At 45.2% G+C, this 18341-nt stretch overlaps 1 protein-coding gene across 13 annotated transcripts in view; it reads left to right on the forward strand.

Annotated features, from left to right (window-relative positions):
- The window catches only part of HUWE1 (HECT, UBA and WWE domain containing E3 ubiquitin protein ligase 1), a 179977-nt gene that overhangs the window by 148222 nt on the left and 13414 nt on the right, over positions 1–18341 (forward strand). For 9 of the 13 annotated variants that reach the window (XM_066357549.1, XM_066357547.1, XM_066357541.1 and 6 more), the window contains 18 exons: positions 2258–2430; positions 2784–2932; positions 3689–3764; positions 4569–4667; positions 5236–5369; positions 5558–5726; positions 7030–7258; positions 8538–8716; positions 9005–9094; positions 9259–9413; positions 10877–10922; positions 12587–12874; positions 13809–14100; positions 14297–14427; positions 14929–15143; positions 15216–15504; positions 15642–15744; positions 17155–17701. In XM_066357549.1, coding sequence (XP_066213646.1) covers positions 2258–2430; positions 2784–2932; positions 3689–3764; positions 4569–4667; positions 5236–5369; positions 5558–5726; positions 7030–7258; positions 8538–8716; positions 9005–9094; positions 9259–9413; positions 10877–10922; positions 12587–12874; positions 13809–14100; positions 14297–14427; positions 14929–15143; positions 15216–15504; positions 15642–15744; positions 17155–17701 — 3364 coding nt within the window. The remainder of the gene's footprint in view (positions 1–2257; positions 2431–2783; positions 2933–3688; positions 3765–4568; positions 4668–5235; positions 5370–5557; positions 5727–7029; positions 7259–8537; positions 8717–9004; positions 9095–9258; positions 9414–10876; positions 10923–12586; positions 12875–13808; positions 14101–14296; positions 14428–14928; positions 15144–15215; positions 15505–15641; positions 15745–17154; positions 17702–18341) is intronic. The other 4 variants (XM_066357548.1, XM_066357552.1, XM_066357551.1 and 1 more) reach the window with 3 other exon arrangements.

Here is an 18341-nt window from a genome sequence, read left to right on the forward strand (position 1 = left end):
CATACATAAATAAAAAGATATACATGCTATTGTGTAACTTGGGGTGGGGTGGGTTTTTAGTGTTTTTAGTTAGTAGTCCTTACTTTTCTGTGTAAAAAAGTTCTATCTGACGCTCAAATCGGTATTCAAAATATTTTGTCCAAATCAGAATCCAGTTATGGACCTTGCATTACATCTGATTGTATCCTATGCAGCTCTGTTCTAACAAAGATCCTTAATTTTTTAAATCTTCATTTTATTGCTGGTGTTCATTTTATTGCTTATTGAAGTGACCAGGCCTGCTGTCCTACAGGGTGTTTTACTTTCTGAATTTGGTTCATTTGGTACTGTGCTGCATAGTTTAACTTGTTTCTTTACTCCCTATTTTCTGTAAACTTGTTAGGGCTGGAGTCTTATGGAGCAATTTAAACATTACTGGCTAGGGTATATCATAGATGATATGCATCTCATATTACATAATGGGAAGACACATCTCTGAATTACCATTATTAATCATGATAAGATTGACCACTAGAGTACAGTAATAATCATCACTGTACTATTATATTTCACACTCTCTTACTAGAAAGTATCTGTTATTACTTTGGCATAGTACAAACATCTACTTCCCTATCAACCATATACCTCATTGATGGTCTTAATGCCAGTTGGTAATCCTTGCATTTGTCAGTTCATTTCTTTAGGGGTTGTCAGTGACAACTTCCTAATTTCTGTCATTCCTTGTACATTATTAGTGGACATTTTTCTGTGGTTTAGCCCCAGTTCAAGATGGAAAGTCTAGTTATCCTAAAATGCAGTTCCTACTGAAAAGGCAGGATAAAAACTCAGTTTTTTCCTTAAGTCACCAATTTTCAGAGTAAAACAAGAAATAGGTTAAATCACCACCTCAAATGTGAGTTTTCTTTAGCTTCCTTTTTTTTAAGATTTTATTTATTGATTTTAGAGAGAGGAGGGGAAGGGGTGGTGGAAAGCATCAACTCATAGTAGCTGTTTCTCAAATGTGCCTTGACCATGCAAGCCGAAGGTTTCCAACTGGCGACGTCAGCACTCCAGGTTGGCACTTTATCCACTGTGCTACCACAGGTCAGGCTCTGGCTTCCTATTTTTAAGTAGTACTACAGACCCCTGAATTTTCATTGATTCTTAAAATCAGTGAATTATTTTAATCACTATAGTTACTATCTTTTTTCAAGCTCTTTTTTGTTATACCTTTGGCCCGTGGACCTCTTCAAGCTGATTTCTTTGCCCTTTTGACAGAACCTCAGTTTTTTAAAAGGTTTAAAAATTGTGCACTCACATTAGTATAACGAGCACCATATGACTCACCTAGTCTAACCAGTGGTTAGCATACTGTCTGATTTGCTTTAGTTACCCCCTCCCATCCCATTTTTAAGAGAAAAATAGGAAGTGAATCATTTGAAGTTCATCACAAACAACTTGATGCTTTAACTTCTGAATACTTTAACGTGTTCTAAGAACAAACATTCCTTTACTTGGCTAGAATACCATCATCAGCTCTACGAAATTTACTGTTAATATGATAGTACTTGATATGTATTGTATATTCAGATATGCCCAATTATTCCTAGTGTGTCTTTATAGCCTGGGGGAGAGTGTTTTGATCCAGTAGCCATCACTCATTGCATTTGGTTGTCATGGTTCCCTTGTTTGGGGGGGGGGGGTTATGATACTTGGCTGTTTTGAAGAATCTGGAAGGTGAGATATCCCATAATCTGGATTTATCTAATTCCTTTCTTATGGTTAGATTCAGGCTAACTTTTGGGGGGCATAAATAGTACATAGATGGTGTTTGCCCTTCTCAGTGTATCACATAAGGAGACGTGTAATGCCAGTTTGTCTTATTGTGATGCTAAGTTTGAAGGTTAGATTTCCCCTTTGTATTAATAAGTTATCTGTGAGGTAATGCTTTGAGCTCATGAAGATCATGTGAATATCTTGTGCCCTGAAGATTTTTAACTCAGTTTTAACATTGGTGATCTATTTTTATATTTAATATGTTGATTACCGATGTTCTTTTTGATGCTCAGATTATCTCATATTTGGGGTGTGACAGTGAACATGTTAATTTTTTAAAGCCTTCTTGCTTTTGAAAGTCTTCTAGTACCAATAGTATCTCACAGGCTCACCTTGGACCTTCCATGCCCCATATTTGGGATCATTGTACTCTGATAAGCCTTGTTGCCTTTCAGTGTGGATTTCTGTGTTTATTTCATCTCTATGTCTTCATTTATCTCAGCCCCAACATGGCCAACACGGTCAATGCTGCTCTGAAGCCTTTGGAAACACTCTCCAGGATTGTGAACCAGCCCAGTAGCCTTTTTGGCAGCAAGAGTGCTTCTAACAAGAGTAAAGCTGAGCAGGATGCCCAAGGAGCTGCTCAAGACTCTAGTAGCAACCAGCAGGACCCAGGTAGGGAATCGGAGCCAATGGAGTAGAGTGCTGGCTGGGTGGGCATAGTTATTTTATGGGCATGGCATCACAAGTGTTCTGGCTTGATATTATTTCCCTGGGAACTTGCTGGCCTTCCAGAGGTCTGTCTTAGTGGTGTGGGAATGTGTCCCACAAAGAATTGCTTGAAATTGCAGCCTTATTTGGCTGTCCTCACACGCAGCCTTGTCTTTTCCTTTGTCGCCCATTCATTTATTCTCTGAGAACTTTTAAACTTGCTCAGGGAAGGGACCTTATTGTCTTCATGCTTGCCTGTTTGTGCCTTGCACATAGGCACCCTTTGATTATTTTTGCTGGTTGGTTGATTGTTTCAGGCGAGCCTGGGGAAGCAGAAGTACAGGAGGAGGATCATGATGTCACTCAGACAGAGGTGGCAGATGGGGATATCATGGATGGGGAGGCTGAAACCGACTCAGTGGTGATTGCTGGGCAGCCTGAGGTGCTCAGTTCACAAGAGATGCAGGTAGGGAGGCAGATCACCCAGCATATCCCTTTTGTGGTGCTGATCCAAACCCCAAGTGATGTGGGTGGGTGAGTACTTGAGATCCTTGCCGCAATGCTGTCTGCTTTGTAGAGGAGCCCAGGTGATTTTTAGTAGATGTGCATTAAAGATACTTAGATTGTATTAAATGATGGGTGGGGGTAGTATCAGGATACTGTGTACTATGATATAGAATAGATCCCAACAAGAAAGCTCAGGAATAGGTGAAAGGTTGACATAGAAAGCTGGATTTTGAGCCCTTTGGGCCCAGGGTCTTAGAATTACTATGCTCTGGTATTAATGGAAGCTCCTTAACATTACTGCTATGCCTATAGCACCAGCTCTCACTGGGATATTCAAACAGCAGTCTTGTAACAACCCTAAAGAAAAGCATTGTAATTTCTGGAGCTCACAGCAGTGGTAAGAAATGAGGCCTGCAGTCCTAAGCTGCTAGCTCTAGGGATATCTGCATGTATTCCTGGACAATATAAAGCCTAACCTGGTCTCAGATAACTGGGATGAATCCATTTGAAGAACAGAGTGTGGATTGGCAGCACATGGTAGTTTCTGTGCTCTTAGCACCACCAAGTATGTGGTATTTATATATCACCCACTGTCACGCATTATCCTAGAAATACATGCTTTCTTGCTGGCTTTTTTTGTTTGTTTGTTTGTTTGTTTCAGTGATAGCACGATGATAGACTTGTGTGCATCTGTGTATGTTCTGTTTCTCTCCAGGTTGAGAATGAGCTGGAGGACCTGATAGATGAGTTGCTTGAGAGGGATGGCGGATCTGGGAACAGTACAATTATAGGTGAGAGCCCTAGAACTGAGTATAGCCTCTTCCTTTGCCTCAGTCTCTCTTGGGAGTACCCTTTTTCTCATCATCTGCTTGCTCAGCTCTGCCTAAGGGCTCATATAGCCAGCCTAGATTGCTGCTTGTCTTGACGTTGACTGTCTTACAGATGAGAAATTCACAGTCCATCTACAGACCTGTGGTGGGTCTGAAATATTGCCTGTGTGTGGGAGGGTGGGGGTAGCCATCAGTATAGATGATACATCAGGCACATTAAGAGTGTTTATTACTCATGGAGGCCTAGAGGAGGCTCTAGAGGCTGTAGGATGAAAAAGTGCTTTCCTTTCAGTCTTCAGCAAAATTCAGGGGCTTTCTGCCTCTGAGTCTCAGTAATGTTAAAAGAGTGATCATTCCCTAAACGTGGCCCTTTTTGCAACTGAGATGGAAAATGGCAAAGGTACCCTACTGTCACCTGGCTCTGAGGTGTATGTGTTACTTGTTTTTATTTTATTGATGAAGGAAATCAAAGGATTAATGGAAATAAACAAATATTCTTAAATTTGACAAGACTTTTTCACACCCATTATTCTCTGTGGCTTCACAATTAGTGAAATTGGCAGGGCAGATGTGATTATCCCATTTTACAGATGAGGAAACTGAGACTCAGACAAGTAAAGTGACTGGCCAAGCTCAAGTAGCTAGTTGACAGCAAGAGAACCCAGGTCTTATATCTGCTGGGTGTATGTAGCTACTTTAGGCACACCCAATCTGGAAAGGGAAGTCCTCTGTTGTTCAGTGAAGGCTCTGCTCTGTAACCTTCAGTGAGCAGAAGTGGAGAGGATGAATCACAAGAGGACGTGCTGATGGATGAAGCTCCTTCCAACCTCAGCCAAGCTTCCACCTTGCAGGCCAACCGAGAAGGTGAGAGTGCCGAGGCCAGAAAGGCCTCCCTTCTTGCCCTGCACGTCTGACAGATACTCCACTAGGGTTTTCCTGGAGGCAGCTGCCCAAATGTGCAGAATAAGGAAGCATCTGTCTGCATGCGCTGACATACACCATCCACTTTATCCTCAGCCAGTTTTTCAAATAACATGTTACTACTGCTTGCCCCAAAGTTTGTCACTTCTTACTTGGTTCGCTTTCTTCTCACCCACCTGCTATCATCGCTCCAGATTCCCTTACCAACAGGATGCAGTCAACAGCAAAGTAGGGCTGGAAAGGCAAGGGGGTACCAGCAGACTTGGCCAAGTCTTACACCATGGCTCCTCAAGCCTCCACATTCAGCCACCCTGCTCAGCGTGTTGATACACTGATTGGCACTTCCAGGAAATCAGGGCTGGCTCACTAAGTCTGTATATCACCCCAGATCTGCTTCTTCCTCTCCTAGAGTCAGATACCACATCGCCTTCCCACTCAATCTGCCGGCCTGCACAGTAGCCTGTTTTCTAGCTACTCAGTATAGTCCTCCAATGTGCTCCCTTTGTTTTAGATTCCATGAATATCCTGGACCCTGAGGATGAGGAGGAGCACACTCAGGAAGAGGACAGCAGTGGCAGTAACGAGGATGAGGATGATAGTCAGGATGAAGAGGAGGAGGAGGAGGAAGATGAGGAAGATGATCAGGTGAGGGGGGACTGTGTTTGGGGTTGGTTCAGACAACCTCTTCCATGGGAACACAGAGCTGGAGAAAACCAACAGTCTGGGTTGCTAGCCTCAGCACCTCCCTCCCTCATGTACAAATGTGGCCATGACACCAGACTTCAGAAAACCCTTACCTCCAGCAATTCTCCATCTCCTATTTTCCCCTTAAGGAGGATGATGAAGGTGAAGAGGGAGATGAAGACGATGACGACGATGGCTCTGAAATGGAATTGGATGAGGATTATCCTGATATGAACGCTTCTCCCTTGGTCCGATTTGAGCGCTTTGACCGGGAGGATGATCTCATCATTGAGTTTGACAACATGTTCTCCAGTGCTAGTAAGATACAGGGGCTCAGCTGGGTTTTATCTCTTGATTCTTACACCCTTCTCTAGGGTAGGCCAAGCAGTGAATGAAACAGAGCAGCTATCAGTCTGATACAGACAGCACTTCTTTTCCTTTGCTGACTTCCTGGGGCAAGAGATAGCTGAATCCATCTCTCTCAATAAGTATATACTTAGAAGAAAGAGTTTTGAGAGGCTGCTCTTGTTCTCTCCACCTTCAGTGAATGGGCAGCCATTTTAGAGCCTGGCCAACGTGATGATTTGCTTGAATTTTTAAAAAGTGGGATACTAAGGCTGACTGCATCAGGCACTCATGTGCACACTACAGTAACGGGGGAATCAGTAATCCTTGTGTCTATAACACTGGATCTTGAGAGTTTGGATGGACACCTTTGAGCTTGGCATTGGGGAGTAGTAAATTTGAGCACATTCACTCTGTTCATCAAGGATGCATCCTTTCAGAGGAGAGAGGGAATCCCCTCCTCCCCCATCAATGTCAGAAGTTCCCTTTTAGCATCAAGTTCTTAAAATCAACCTGTCTTGAGAAGGCAGGTCTTGACCCCAAATCATAAGCATGATATAGCCAAACACACTGAACTATTCTGGTGGGTTATCTTGGCCAAGTTATCTCTTACCTCTTTGAGCCTCAGTTTATCACCTGTAAATGAAAAGTTTGAAAAGGAAAAAAAATGGGTTGGATTACATAATTTTTAAGGTACCTTTTATTCTGTGATTTTTGCATTTTTGTGAGCCTCTATCCGTTCAACAAAATGAACAAATAGTTGAAGAGTGCCTACTTTGTTCTAGATACTGGGAGGACTGCAGTAAAAAAAAGAAAACAGCACTTTTCCCTTATAGGAACTTATGGTCTGTTAAGAATTATAAACACGCAGGAACTACATTGTAATATGGTAGCAAAGCACAGAGTAAAGGGTTAGTAAGCCAATCTGTAGAATCAGAGGAAGTGACAAAAGGAAGGTAAAGAAGAGGGAGAAGGGTCCTCAAGGTGGAGGGAGCAGCATGTCTCTGAGGGGCCTAGAAGCATCACTGTGGCTACAGTGTGGAGAATGGATTGGGAGAAGGTACTATTTAGGAGGCTGCTGCAATATCTAGGTGGAAAATGGTGGTACAGGCTATGGTAGTGTTAGTGATCATAGATGAGGTGTGGGAATGAGGGAGAAAGGACAAAGCTCAGGTTTCCGTGTGAGGAAGTAAGGCCCAGGAGACATGGTTCTGCTTGACCAACCATGGAAGAAATTTCTTTTTGGCACTGACCCCTTTGCATATTGTCCTTGCAGCAGACATCCCTCCATCCCCAGGAAATATCCCTACCACCCACCCTCTGATGGTACGTCATGCAGACCATAGTTCCCTGACGCTGGGCAGTGGCTCCTCTACAACACGTCTCACCCAGGGCATCGGGCGCAGTCAGAGGACCCTAAGGCAGCTGACAGCCAACACAGGCCACACCATTCACGTTCACTACCCTGGGAATCGCCAGCCCAACCCTCCTCTCATACTCCAGAGGTGAGTTACAAAGGTTGTTGGGCTCACTGGGCTTCAGCATTGTCTTGGCCTGGGGGAAGCAGTTCATCACTTAATGCTCTCATCACACACACAAGTGACATATTTGTCCCATTTCTTTATGGAATGCATATGCACCTTTTTGGGGTATGCCAAATTGTATAACATGTTTTTTTACTTTTTCTTATGTGTTCTGTGTATTCTTTCAACAGTTATTAAGCATCTCATATACCAAGCACTTAACATTTTAGATAGAACTGGATCCATGCCCTAAGGGTTAGTGTTTAGAGTTTCACTTCTAAAATTACTTAAGTTAGCCTGACCAGGCGGTGGCGCAGTGGATAGAGCATCGGACTGGGACGTGGAGGACCTAGGTTCGAGACCTCGAGGTCGCCAGCTTCAGCGCAGGCTCATCTGGTTTGAGCAAAAAGCTCACCAGCTTGGACCCAAGGTCGCTGGCTCGAGCAAGGAGTTACTCGGTCTGCTGAAGACCCACGGTCAAGGCACATATGAGAAAGCAATCAATGAACAACTAAGGTGTACAAAGAAAAAACTGATGATTGATGCTTCTCATCTCTCTCCATTCCTGTCTGTCTGTCCCTATCTATCACTCTCTCTGACTCTCTCTCTGTCCCTGTTAAAAAAATAAAATAAAATAAAATTACTTAAGTTAAAGAAAGGGCTATAGGTGCCATAATGGTCATTGTACGTCAGACTAGAGTGGGTGTGCAAGAGAGGCATTATACCCTAACATAGTGCCTGGCATTATCTGTGGCAGGAACTGTGAAGTAGTTGCAATCTCAGCCCAAATAAAGTTCACAGACTGATGGAGTAGTTATAAAGAGACTTGCCCTACCAGGCAGTGGTGCAGTGGATAGAGCATCGGCCTGGGATGCAGAGGACCCAGGTTTGAAAACGTGATGTTGCAGGCTTGAGCATGGGATCATAGACATGACCTAATGGTTGCTGGCTTGAGCAAAGGGTCACTGGCTTGGCTGGAGTGCCCCAGTCAGGGCACATATGAGAAAGCAATCAGTGAACTAAGATGCCGCAATGAAGAATTGATGCTTCTCATCTTTCTCCCTTCCTGTCTGGCTATATCTCCATCTCTCTGTCTCTCTCTCTCTCTGTGTCTCAAAAAAAAGTAACTTAGACTTATATGTGGTATGGTAAGTTTATAATAGTGTTTTGCATTCCAAGAGGATACAGAAAGGGTCTCAAAATAACATGTTTCAAAGTCCTTATGTACAGTGACCATGCCCACCCTATCATCACCCTACAGGCTGCTTGGTCCCTCTGCTGCTGCTGACATCCTTCAGCTGAGCAGCAGCCTTCCCTTACAAAGCCGAGGCCGGGCCCGCCTCCTTGTGGGCAACGATGACGTTCACATTATTGCCCGGTCTGATGATGAACTGCTGGATGACTTTTTCCATGACCAGAGCACAGCTACCAGCCAAGCAGGCAAGTTTGTATGGTGAAAGGGAGGGTACATTTTTGTCAGATGCTACTTTTTCCCTGCTGAGAGAAAGCAGAATAGTATCTGCCCTCCCTGAAAAAACCTGCTTTTATAATAGAAGCCAGAACCACTTACTGACTTAGCCAAAGGCAACAAAAACTTGATTATCTCTGGGTACCTGTGGTGTGCCATACCTTGTGATAGACATTGGGTCCTGTTAGGGAAATACTGCTATTTTTGCATCAGTTGCCACATGACAGTGCCAAGTCTCACTCTCCTTTTTTCCTCTACAGGGACCCTGTCCAGCATACCCACAGCCCTGACCCGCTGGACAGAGGAATGTAAAGTTCTCGATGCTGAGAGTATGCACGACTGTGTTTCAGGTATGCGGCGACAGCTTTGTTACCAGGGCAGTACTGAGCCCTCCAGTGCTGGAACAAGTCTATGGAAAGCTGTTTCCCTGCTTCTCTGTGGCCACAGTTATGCCTCTTGGGTTCCTCTCACTCCTTCCCCTGAGTAGCCTCTGATCTTTGCTTCCTTGATCCAGTTGTTAAAGTGCCCATTGTCAATCACCTGGAATTCCTGAGGGATGAGGAGCTGGAAGAAAGGCGGGAGAAGCGCAGGAAACAACTGGCTGAAGAAGAAACAAAAATAACTGACAAAGGCAAAGAAGATAAGGAGAACAGGGATCAGAGTGCGCAGGTGATTTTTCAAGGCTGGGACAGTCCACCTTGGCTGTGTCTGCCTTAACTTTCTATGATTTTGACATACACATGGTACCAAGCATCACTGAAGAATCCTCACACGTTCACATTGAACCTGAGAAGTTATCCATTCCAAATTTGCTGTGCACTCACTTCGTTTTGGGGGCAAGAATTTAAGCCCAGAGGGAAAAATAATTTCTCTGGGGTCCTGCTGTGGGAAATGAGCCAGAACCAGAGTGGCTCTGGACTCCTGACTCACCAGGCACACTATATAGTCTCTACCTTCAGTGACTGCAACTAGACAAGAATGACCTTCACTGTGACCATGCTTCTGATGGTTTAATTTCATTTCTCTCAGTAGTTTGGCTTACCGGGTGTGGAGGGGGGCATACCTTAGCAAGTAACCTCATTCCTTCATCTACAGATAACTTAGAGTTGAGGAAAATGTTTCTATCCTGAACCCCATCACCACATGCCGTTTTCTAGGGCTCCAAATCTCCATGATTTTGGTTTAGAAGGAAGCAAGCTACCTACCTTTTTCTGAAACTTCTGGAACCTCCAGTAGTGTAGCTTTAAAATACATTAATTAAAAGCTAGTGGGAATACAGCCTGATAGATGGTGGCACAGTGTATAGAGTGTTGACCTAGGATGCTTGGGCCCCAGGTTTGAAACCCCAAGGTCGCCAGCTTGAGCGCAGAGTCATCAGCATGATCCCATGGTCACTGGCTTGAAGCCCAAGGTCACTGGCTCGACTGGAGCCCCCAATCAAGGCATGTATGAACAGTAATCAGTGAACACTTCAAGTGATGCAACTGCAAGTTGAAGCGCTTCTCATCTCCCTGTTTGTCTCAAAAAAAAAAAAAAAAAAAAAAAAGCTAATAGAAATACAAAGAAATTAAAACACTTTAGTGAAACAGTTTATTATACCCCACTCAGTAGTTACAAAATCAGATTGATTTAAAAGAAGGGTTTGAAATGTTCAGTTATGGTAACAAGCTAATACTTTTGTCTAGAACTTTTACCTAATAAATAGTAACTTTTTAAACACAAGAAAGGGGATAGAAAATATGCAAACCTAGCAAATGATTGAAAAAAAGAGTGGACAAAATGAGCTCAAGGAAGGAGAATAAACATAGATGAAACTTTGAGAAATTCTTGCTGGTTTCCTAATTGTGTTCAGGTCTTGTCCTAGGGCCAGGCCAGCTCTGAAGTGGTTTTATTATCCTTTCCTCTCATTCTTTAGTCAGCCACCTAGCAGTTCCCCTCTTGTCCCCAAGCTGTCCTTGAACATGAATATGTATTAGAGAAATTGGCTATATATTCGCACACTAAGTTGCTCATCTTCCATTCAGGTCATTGAACTCATAGATGGAACATGTGAGGTGGTTACTCTTTCCATTCACCTCTATCTGTGTGCCTGCTCAGTCCCACATTGATTGGTGTGTCCCTTCTCTTTGCAGTGTACTGCATCTAAGACAAATGACTCCACTGAACAGAACTTCTCAGGTAACTCTCCCTTCCTCTTCCCCTTTTTGCTAATCGATTAGTTCTTTCTCCTGACCCTTCTCCAAATAGCTGGCCCAGTGGGCTGAAGATGAACGCTGGTACTCTGTGGGATGAGGTAGTAGATTGTATAGTTTTAGGGTCATACCCCATCTTGGAGATAACTATACAGTCTACTGTCTTTCCCACGGTGGTACACTTCCCCTCCAACGTGCTCTTTTCAGCGTCTCATTCTGATTGTGCTGTGCTGCCTTCTGGCATGTGTAGTGAGGCCATGTGTCCTGTCGGTGACCACAGTGGTGTAGTGCTTCATGAGAATACCTCATGACAGTGGTTCCCAAATGCTGGTCTTCGGTGGAAATGAACAAAATAAGAAAGGTTTAGTGAGTATTTCAGAAAGCTGAGTTTATTCTACTTTTAAAGGGCTTTTTTTTTCTTTTTTAAAACTTTTATTTAAAAAATTAACTTTTAACAGGGTGACATTGATCAGTAAGAGTACATAGGTTTCAGGTAAACATTTCTATAGCATTTGAACTATTGATTATGTTATATACCCATCACCCAAAGTCAAATCATTTTCTGTCACCATATATTTGTCCCCCTTAAAGGGCTTTTTTATAGAGCTGATGGCCTTTCTAGTTCTTTGGTATAGAAATATTCTTATGAAATTATATTGATAGGATTTTTTTTCTTAGCTAAATTAAAAATTGGTAACCCTATGTTCGTCTCAGTTTACTTTTTCCTTTCTACATAAATTTTATGAAACTGTGATCTAAAAGTCTACGAACATTATCTTGAGCAACCTGCTATCGGGGAAGGTAGCTCTGTGGCCTAATGGTATTACTACTATATGCTTTCTATTCTTCCTTCTGATCTTAATGTCAGTAGCCATTTTGTGGGTCTGATAGGTCCATGTGGTATTATATGTCTCCCCCACCCCTATTTCCTCAGAACTTCTGCTTCCCTATACCTTCTGTCTCCTTTGGCACTTGAGTTGGGAAATGGTTGTACCAAAGCCTACACAGTCTTTTTTAAAGCAGTGAAAGAGGGTAGGTGTCCTGGTGCCCTTGATCTAGCAAAAGCTCTTTGAAAGAGTTGGTCATCCAGTAATATGACCTCTTGCCTGCTGACCTTCCTAGAGGATACTGCTCATGCCGGGGTGAGGTAGTAAGTTGTATTGTTGTGGGGTAGGGATTTTAGGCCCCAATGAGAAGATAACTATACAACTTACTACTTTCCCTGGTGTGTGGCATATTCACACTTAGTCTTGGGACAGTTGTTTCCATCAATCAGAATTACAGATGTTCCTTGGATAATCAGGGCTAGAAGAAAAGGGTGGTTGAAAGGGGTAGATGATATTTAGAGTGGAGCAAATATAAAATGACCTGAACTTTTTCTCTTCTTTCTGGGGCACATAAAGGATTTAATTTTTAGGATCTACAAGGGATCTCCAATTCTTAGGACTAAGATAGCACTGTGCTTTAGCCCTTATCCTGAGTATAGCAGACCAGCCATGAGCTATTCCTAGAAGCAGTTGGTGGTTGGGAGGAATTGTGCATCCCTGGCTGGGTGGGATACTTGTCAGGCCACATGTGCTGATTGAGTAACTCCTCAGGTCCTTGGCTAATTGCCCCTTAACATACCTATTGTTGTTCTTTCCGAGAAAGATGGGACTCCTATGCCTGACAGCTATCCAACAACCCCATCCTCAGCTGATGCAGCTACGTCTGAGTCCAAGGAGACTCTTGTCACTCTACAGCCCTCACAACAACAGCCAACACTCCCACCCCCACCAGCCTTGGGAGAAGTCTCTCAAGAGCTGCAGTCCCCAGCTGGAGAAGGGGGGAATTCTGCACAGCTGTTGATGCCTGTAGAGTCAGAGGAATTGGGTCCCACAAGACCAAGTGGAGAAGCAGAAACGACTCAGATGGAGTTATCTCCAGCTCCCACTATAAGTGAGTAGAAGTTTCCAGGTTTTGGAGGTGGGGTAGTATAGGAGGGGAGCATGGACATCCTTGTAGTTTATTGTTCTTCTCTTACTTTGGAAAAATAGTAGAAGCTCAAGTCCTCATAGTAGGATCTCAGCTTGCACATTAGCTTTTTTAGCTAAAATTAAGTTATTTTGCTTGTGTCCTTAAGTGATTGATTATACATCTGAGTGTGTAATGATATTAGTGATGCCAACCATTTATTGTGGCACTCACTCTGTGAGTTGGCTATTGTGCTGGGCTTATTATTTAATTTCTTTAGAAGAATCTTCCCAAAGTAGTTAGTGTTATCTCCATGAATAAACTGGAACTTATTAATTAGCCCAGGGTCATTAAGTGGTTGAGCTAAGATTAAAATTCAGATCTGTGTGACTAAAGCTTGCTCTCCTTCAGTAGTTCTAGGGATGGCAAGCACCTGACCTCACACATACAGCTCTCCCATCCTGGCAGACATTTATCTCATGGCACTGTTTCCCATTGGTCTGAAATGGGGTCTCAAAATTCTCAACAGTGTCCCAACTGGGTAACTTGAAACTTGTTTGCCATTGATGCTTTATACCATGTCTGTGGTGTGATCTGGAAAAAACTTAAGATGTCGGGGGTTTTGTTTTGTTTTGTTCCTTCAAAGAACCTTGCTTGTTGAGATCAGTAGAACCAACATGCATGTACAAATGGTGCCTGTGGGAAATCTGCAAGTGACAGGAGCCCTGACCTGGGGTGCCTAGGGAAGAGTTTCACAAGCATGCCTGGAACACCATAAATGTTCAACGGACTCAAATGTTCAATAGAACAGACTTGAGCTGAGCCTTTTATAGTAGATGAAATTGAGGGGGAACATCAGGCTAGTGTGGCATGAAAGTAGAGAAGTGAAAAGTCTAATCTGGCTGCTTCTTAATTCCAGGCAGAGATCTAACCTCTCCATGTGACTTCCTCCTAGCCTCTCTTTCCCCAGAGAGAGCTGAAGATTCTGATGCACTGACGGCTGTCAGCAGTCAACTGGAAGGCTCTCCGATGGACACCAGCAGCCTGGCTTCCTGTACCCTGGAGGAGGCTGTGGGGGACACCTCAGCAGCTGGCAATTCTGAGCAGCCCACAGCGGGCAGCTCGACTCCTGGGGATGCCCCACCAGTTGTGACAGAAGTGCAAGGCAGGGGTGATAGGTCAGGGGAACCTGCCCAGGCCTCTGAGAGCGGGTAAGCACTGTGTGAGCAAGAGGAGGGCGAGATGTGTTGGTGGGTGCTCTGAGCCACGTCCATACTTGTTAAGTAATGTGTATGCTTCCTACGCTGGGGGACATCAGCCTGGCTTCTCTGAGAAGGGGTGTTGTAGGAGTATTTTACAAATGGGAAAACATAATACAGAGAACAACAGGAAAATGATTTCCTTTAGCTCTACCCCTGCATCCTCTGAGAATTCTTCCACCAGAGAGTCTGCTGTGGCCATTTCTGGAACAGATTCCCATGGAATCCTAGAAGAGCCACTGCCTTCAACAAGCAGTGAAGAGGAAGATCCCCTTGCAGGTGAGCTATGTAATTGTTCATGCCATCCTGGGGTTGTTTAGACTTCTCGTAGCCCTTAGTGTGGAAATGCCTACCAGTCAAATGGTTCTGCTCAGGAGAGCAGGCATATGTGAGGGAGGAGGGCCGGTAGGGAGGGTATGCCGACACACAATGCAGTGAGCCCAGGCTTTGGAGTCATACTGATCTTCGCTCAAATCCTCCTCTGCCACCTGTTGCCTGTGGGACCTGGGACCATTATGTAACTTCTGGGCCTGATATTGAAGGGGGTGATAATAGCTTCATGGTAGGGTCTTGATGAAGGTGACGTGACAATGTACACACAGACCTGGGCACATAACAAGAGCTATTCTGAGCCTGGGGAAGGTGGGTGAGCCATGTCTGTGTGTCCTTTGCATGCAGTGAGGACAAAAACAGCTGGTTTCCTCAGACAAGGCCATGGGCTAGTTACACCTTGGGCACCAGTAGAGGTGTGAGTTCCTCCAAATTTTGCATCTCCTTCAGGTATCAGTCTCCCTGAAGGTGTAGACCCCTCTTTTCTGGCTGCTCTGCCTGATGACATCCGCCGAGAAGTGCTACAGAACCAGCTAGGCATCCGTCCACCCACCCGGACTGCCCCTTCCACTAATAGCTCAACTCCTGCAGTGGTAGCGAATCCTGGCGTGACGGAAGTGAGCCCTGAGTTCCTGGCCGCCCTGCCTCCAGCCATCCAGGAGGAAGTATGTGAGCAGGAAGCCAGTGGGGCGGCAGCCTGGCGCCGTGTTCCCCCTTTGACTTCTTCTGCTCCGTAGGTGTTGGCACAGCAGAGGGCTGAGCAACAGCGACGGGAACTGGCACAGAACGCCAACTCAGACACCCCCATGGACCCTGTGACCTTCATCCAGACTCTGCCTTCAGACCTGCGCCGTAGTGTCTTGGAGGACATGGAAGACAGCGTACTGGCTGTGATGCCACCTGACATTGCAGCCGAGGCTCAAGCACTGAGGCGAGAGCAGGAAGCCCGGCAGCGGCAGCTCATGCACGAGCGGCTCTTTGGGCACAGCAGCACCTCTGCTCTCTCGGCCATTCTCCGGAGCCCGGGTATGGAGAGGGGCGGTGGGAAGGCTCTGGAATGTCGAACTTTGGCCACTTGAGGCTCTGTTATTCCCCTTTGTATTACCTGGACTTAGCTCACCACCCCTCCTTTCCAGTCTCAGTTCCCTTTTTTTTCCTTCCAGCTTTCACCAGTCGTCTGAGTGGCAACCGTGGAGTCCAGTACACTCGCCTTGCAGTGCAGAGAGGCGGTACCTTCCAGATGGGGGGTAGCAGCAGCCACAACAGGTATTTTATCTGTCTTTTTTCACCCTGCCATACCATCTCTGGTATCTACAGCTAGTTCAACTCTCTTAATTTATAGGTGGAGAGGCTGGATTACCTCTCTAGGCTTTTCCCTTGAATGAGTAGGAGAGCCAGCTCTTTGGAATTCCCTTCCGAAAGCCACACTTTGGTTTACTGTAGCTATGTACTATAGAAGGTAAGGCAGTGACCCTTTGCTAAAGCCAGCAACCTTGTTCATGTTGATGATTTCATACTCAAACCTGCAATGTCAGGGTTTCAAACCTGGGACCTCAGCATTCCGGGTCGATGCTCTGTCACCTTGCCCCCTGGTCAAGGCACATATGAGAAACTATCAATGAACAACTAAAAGTGATGCACCTATGAGTTGATGCTTCTCATCTCTCAAAAAAAATAGGCAAGGCAGACTGCTGCTAGCTGTGATTGTAACAAGGAAAGTCACCTCCCTTCTACAGAAATAGTAAAACAATAAGCCACTGGCCTTTGTGATTGTAGTATCTAGGCTGTGGTATTAGAGAGGAGGTTTTTTGGTTTGGGGTTTTTTTATTGTTGTTTTATTGTATTTTTCGGCAGTCAGAAGGTCGGGGGGGGGACAGTCAAACAGACTCCTACATGCACCTGACCGGGATCCACCCGGCATGCCCACCAGGGGGCAATGCTCTGCCCATCTGGGACGTTGCTCCATTGCAGCCGGAGCCATTCTAGTGCCTGAGGCGGAGGCCATGAAAGCCATCCTCAGCGCCCAGGCCAACTTTACTCCAATGGAGCCTTGGCTGCAGGAGGGGAAGAGAGGGATAGAGAGAAAGAAGAAGGGGAAGGATGGAGAAGCAAATGGGCGCTTCTCCTGTGTGCCCTGGCTGGGAATCGAACTCGGGACTTCCACACGCCAGGCTGATAGTGCTCTACCGCTGAGCCAGCTGGCCTGGGCCAGAGAGGAGTTTTATTAACTAGGCTGAAGGAGAGTGGAGTCAAATGTGAAGGGAGTGATCAGTTCTTATATAAGGCAAGCAACCCCCCTGGTAGTCTAGAAAAGGTAGAAAGAAGCATCGTCTTCTAGGATGCCGGGTGCAGTCTGATTTTACCAGTTGATGATACAGACCTGGGCTGTAATCTCTGCTCTCAGTTATGTGATGTAGGGAAAGTTACTTTTTTGAGCCTCTTGTTCATCTCAAAATGGGTGATTCTCTAGTCTTTACACGCAACCCCTTGAGGAAGCCGTTACAGGCATTATAGAGTGCCTGGTACATAATAGGCACCCAAGAGCAGCTGTTACTGTTCACTATTAAGAGCCCTTGGACAGAACACCCTCCATTCTTAAGCTTCCTTCGAGGTATGCAGCTCATCCACATCCTGATCCTAGACCTGTAGCTGCTCTGAAACCATGCTCTGTTCCAGGCCTTCTGGCAGTAACGTGGACACACTCCTCCGCCTCCGAGGACGGCTCCTTCTGGACCACGAAGCCCTATCTTGTCTCCTGGTCCTACTTTTTGTGGACGAACCAAAGCTAAATACTAGCCGTCTGCATCGAGTACTGAGAAATCTCTGCTACCATGCCCAAACCCGCCACTGGGTCATCCGCAGCCTGCTGTCCATCCTGCAGCGCAGCAGTGAGAGTGAGCTGTGCATTGAAACACCCAAACTCTCCTCAAGTGAGGAAAAAGGCAAAAAGTCCAGCAAGAGCTGTGGGTCAAGCAGCCATGAGAACCGGCCCCTGGACCTGCTGCACAAGATGGAATCTAAGAGCTCCAACCAGCTTTCGTGGCTCTCGGTATCCATGGATGCGGCCTTGGGCTGCAGGACTAATATATTCCAAATCCAGCGTTCAGGTGGGCGCAAACATACTGAGAAGCATGCGAGCAGTGGCTCTACTGTCCACATCCACCCCCAGGCTGCTCCTGTTGTTTGCAGACACGTTCTAGACACACTCATTCAATTGGCCAAGGTGAGAGCGTAAAGGACCCCTCCTCCTGGGGTTGGAAGAGGGACGGCAGCCACAGCCTAGATGAAATCTGAACTCTGAGGGAGTTAGAAGGTCTTTCTTACCTGTTATTGTTGAAGCCTGTATTGTTTCTGGGAAACTGTCTAGTAAGTAACTTTGTGGGCTTTTTGTTTTGACTCTACAGTATTTATTATGTACAGTATTCTTATTTAACCATCAAAACAACCTTCAGTGGTCTGTATTACTTCCATTTTACAGATAAGGAGGCTGGGGTACAGAAATTTTTAGTGGCTCTGCCATGTGGCTAGTAAGCGATGGAGCTAACTTGACCTAGAACTTAGTTTAGTCTTCATTTGAATAAGCATTGCTGTCATTTGTTGAGGGCCTACCTTGTGCCAGAACCTATGCAAAATATGTGATGTTCCTTAATCTCTTTTAACTTCATAAGGCAGTATAATTGTCTTCCCCATTTTATAAATACAGATTGTTGCTCAGAAAGTTCGCTAATTGTCTCTCCCTACAAAGCGCTTATTTCTTTCTAGGCTGCTTCACCATCCGTTGGCTAAGCTGTATGACATCTCTCCTGTTTACCAAGGCTGTCCCAAGGAGTAGAGAGCCTAGGAACCGTTTGTCATTCCTTCTC

Source organism: Saccopteryx leptura, chromosome X (genome assembly GCF_036850995.1).
Source record: "Saccopteryx leptura isolate mSacLep1 chromosome X, mSacLep1_pri_phased_curated, whole genome shotgun sequence".
In the NCBI taxonomy this organism is placed as follows: Eukaryota; Metazoa; Chordata; class Mammalia; order Chiroptera; family Emballonuridae; genus Saccopteryx; species Saccopteryx leptura.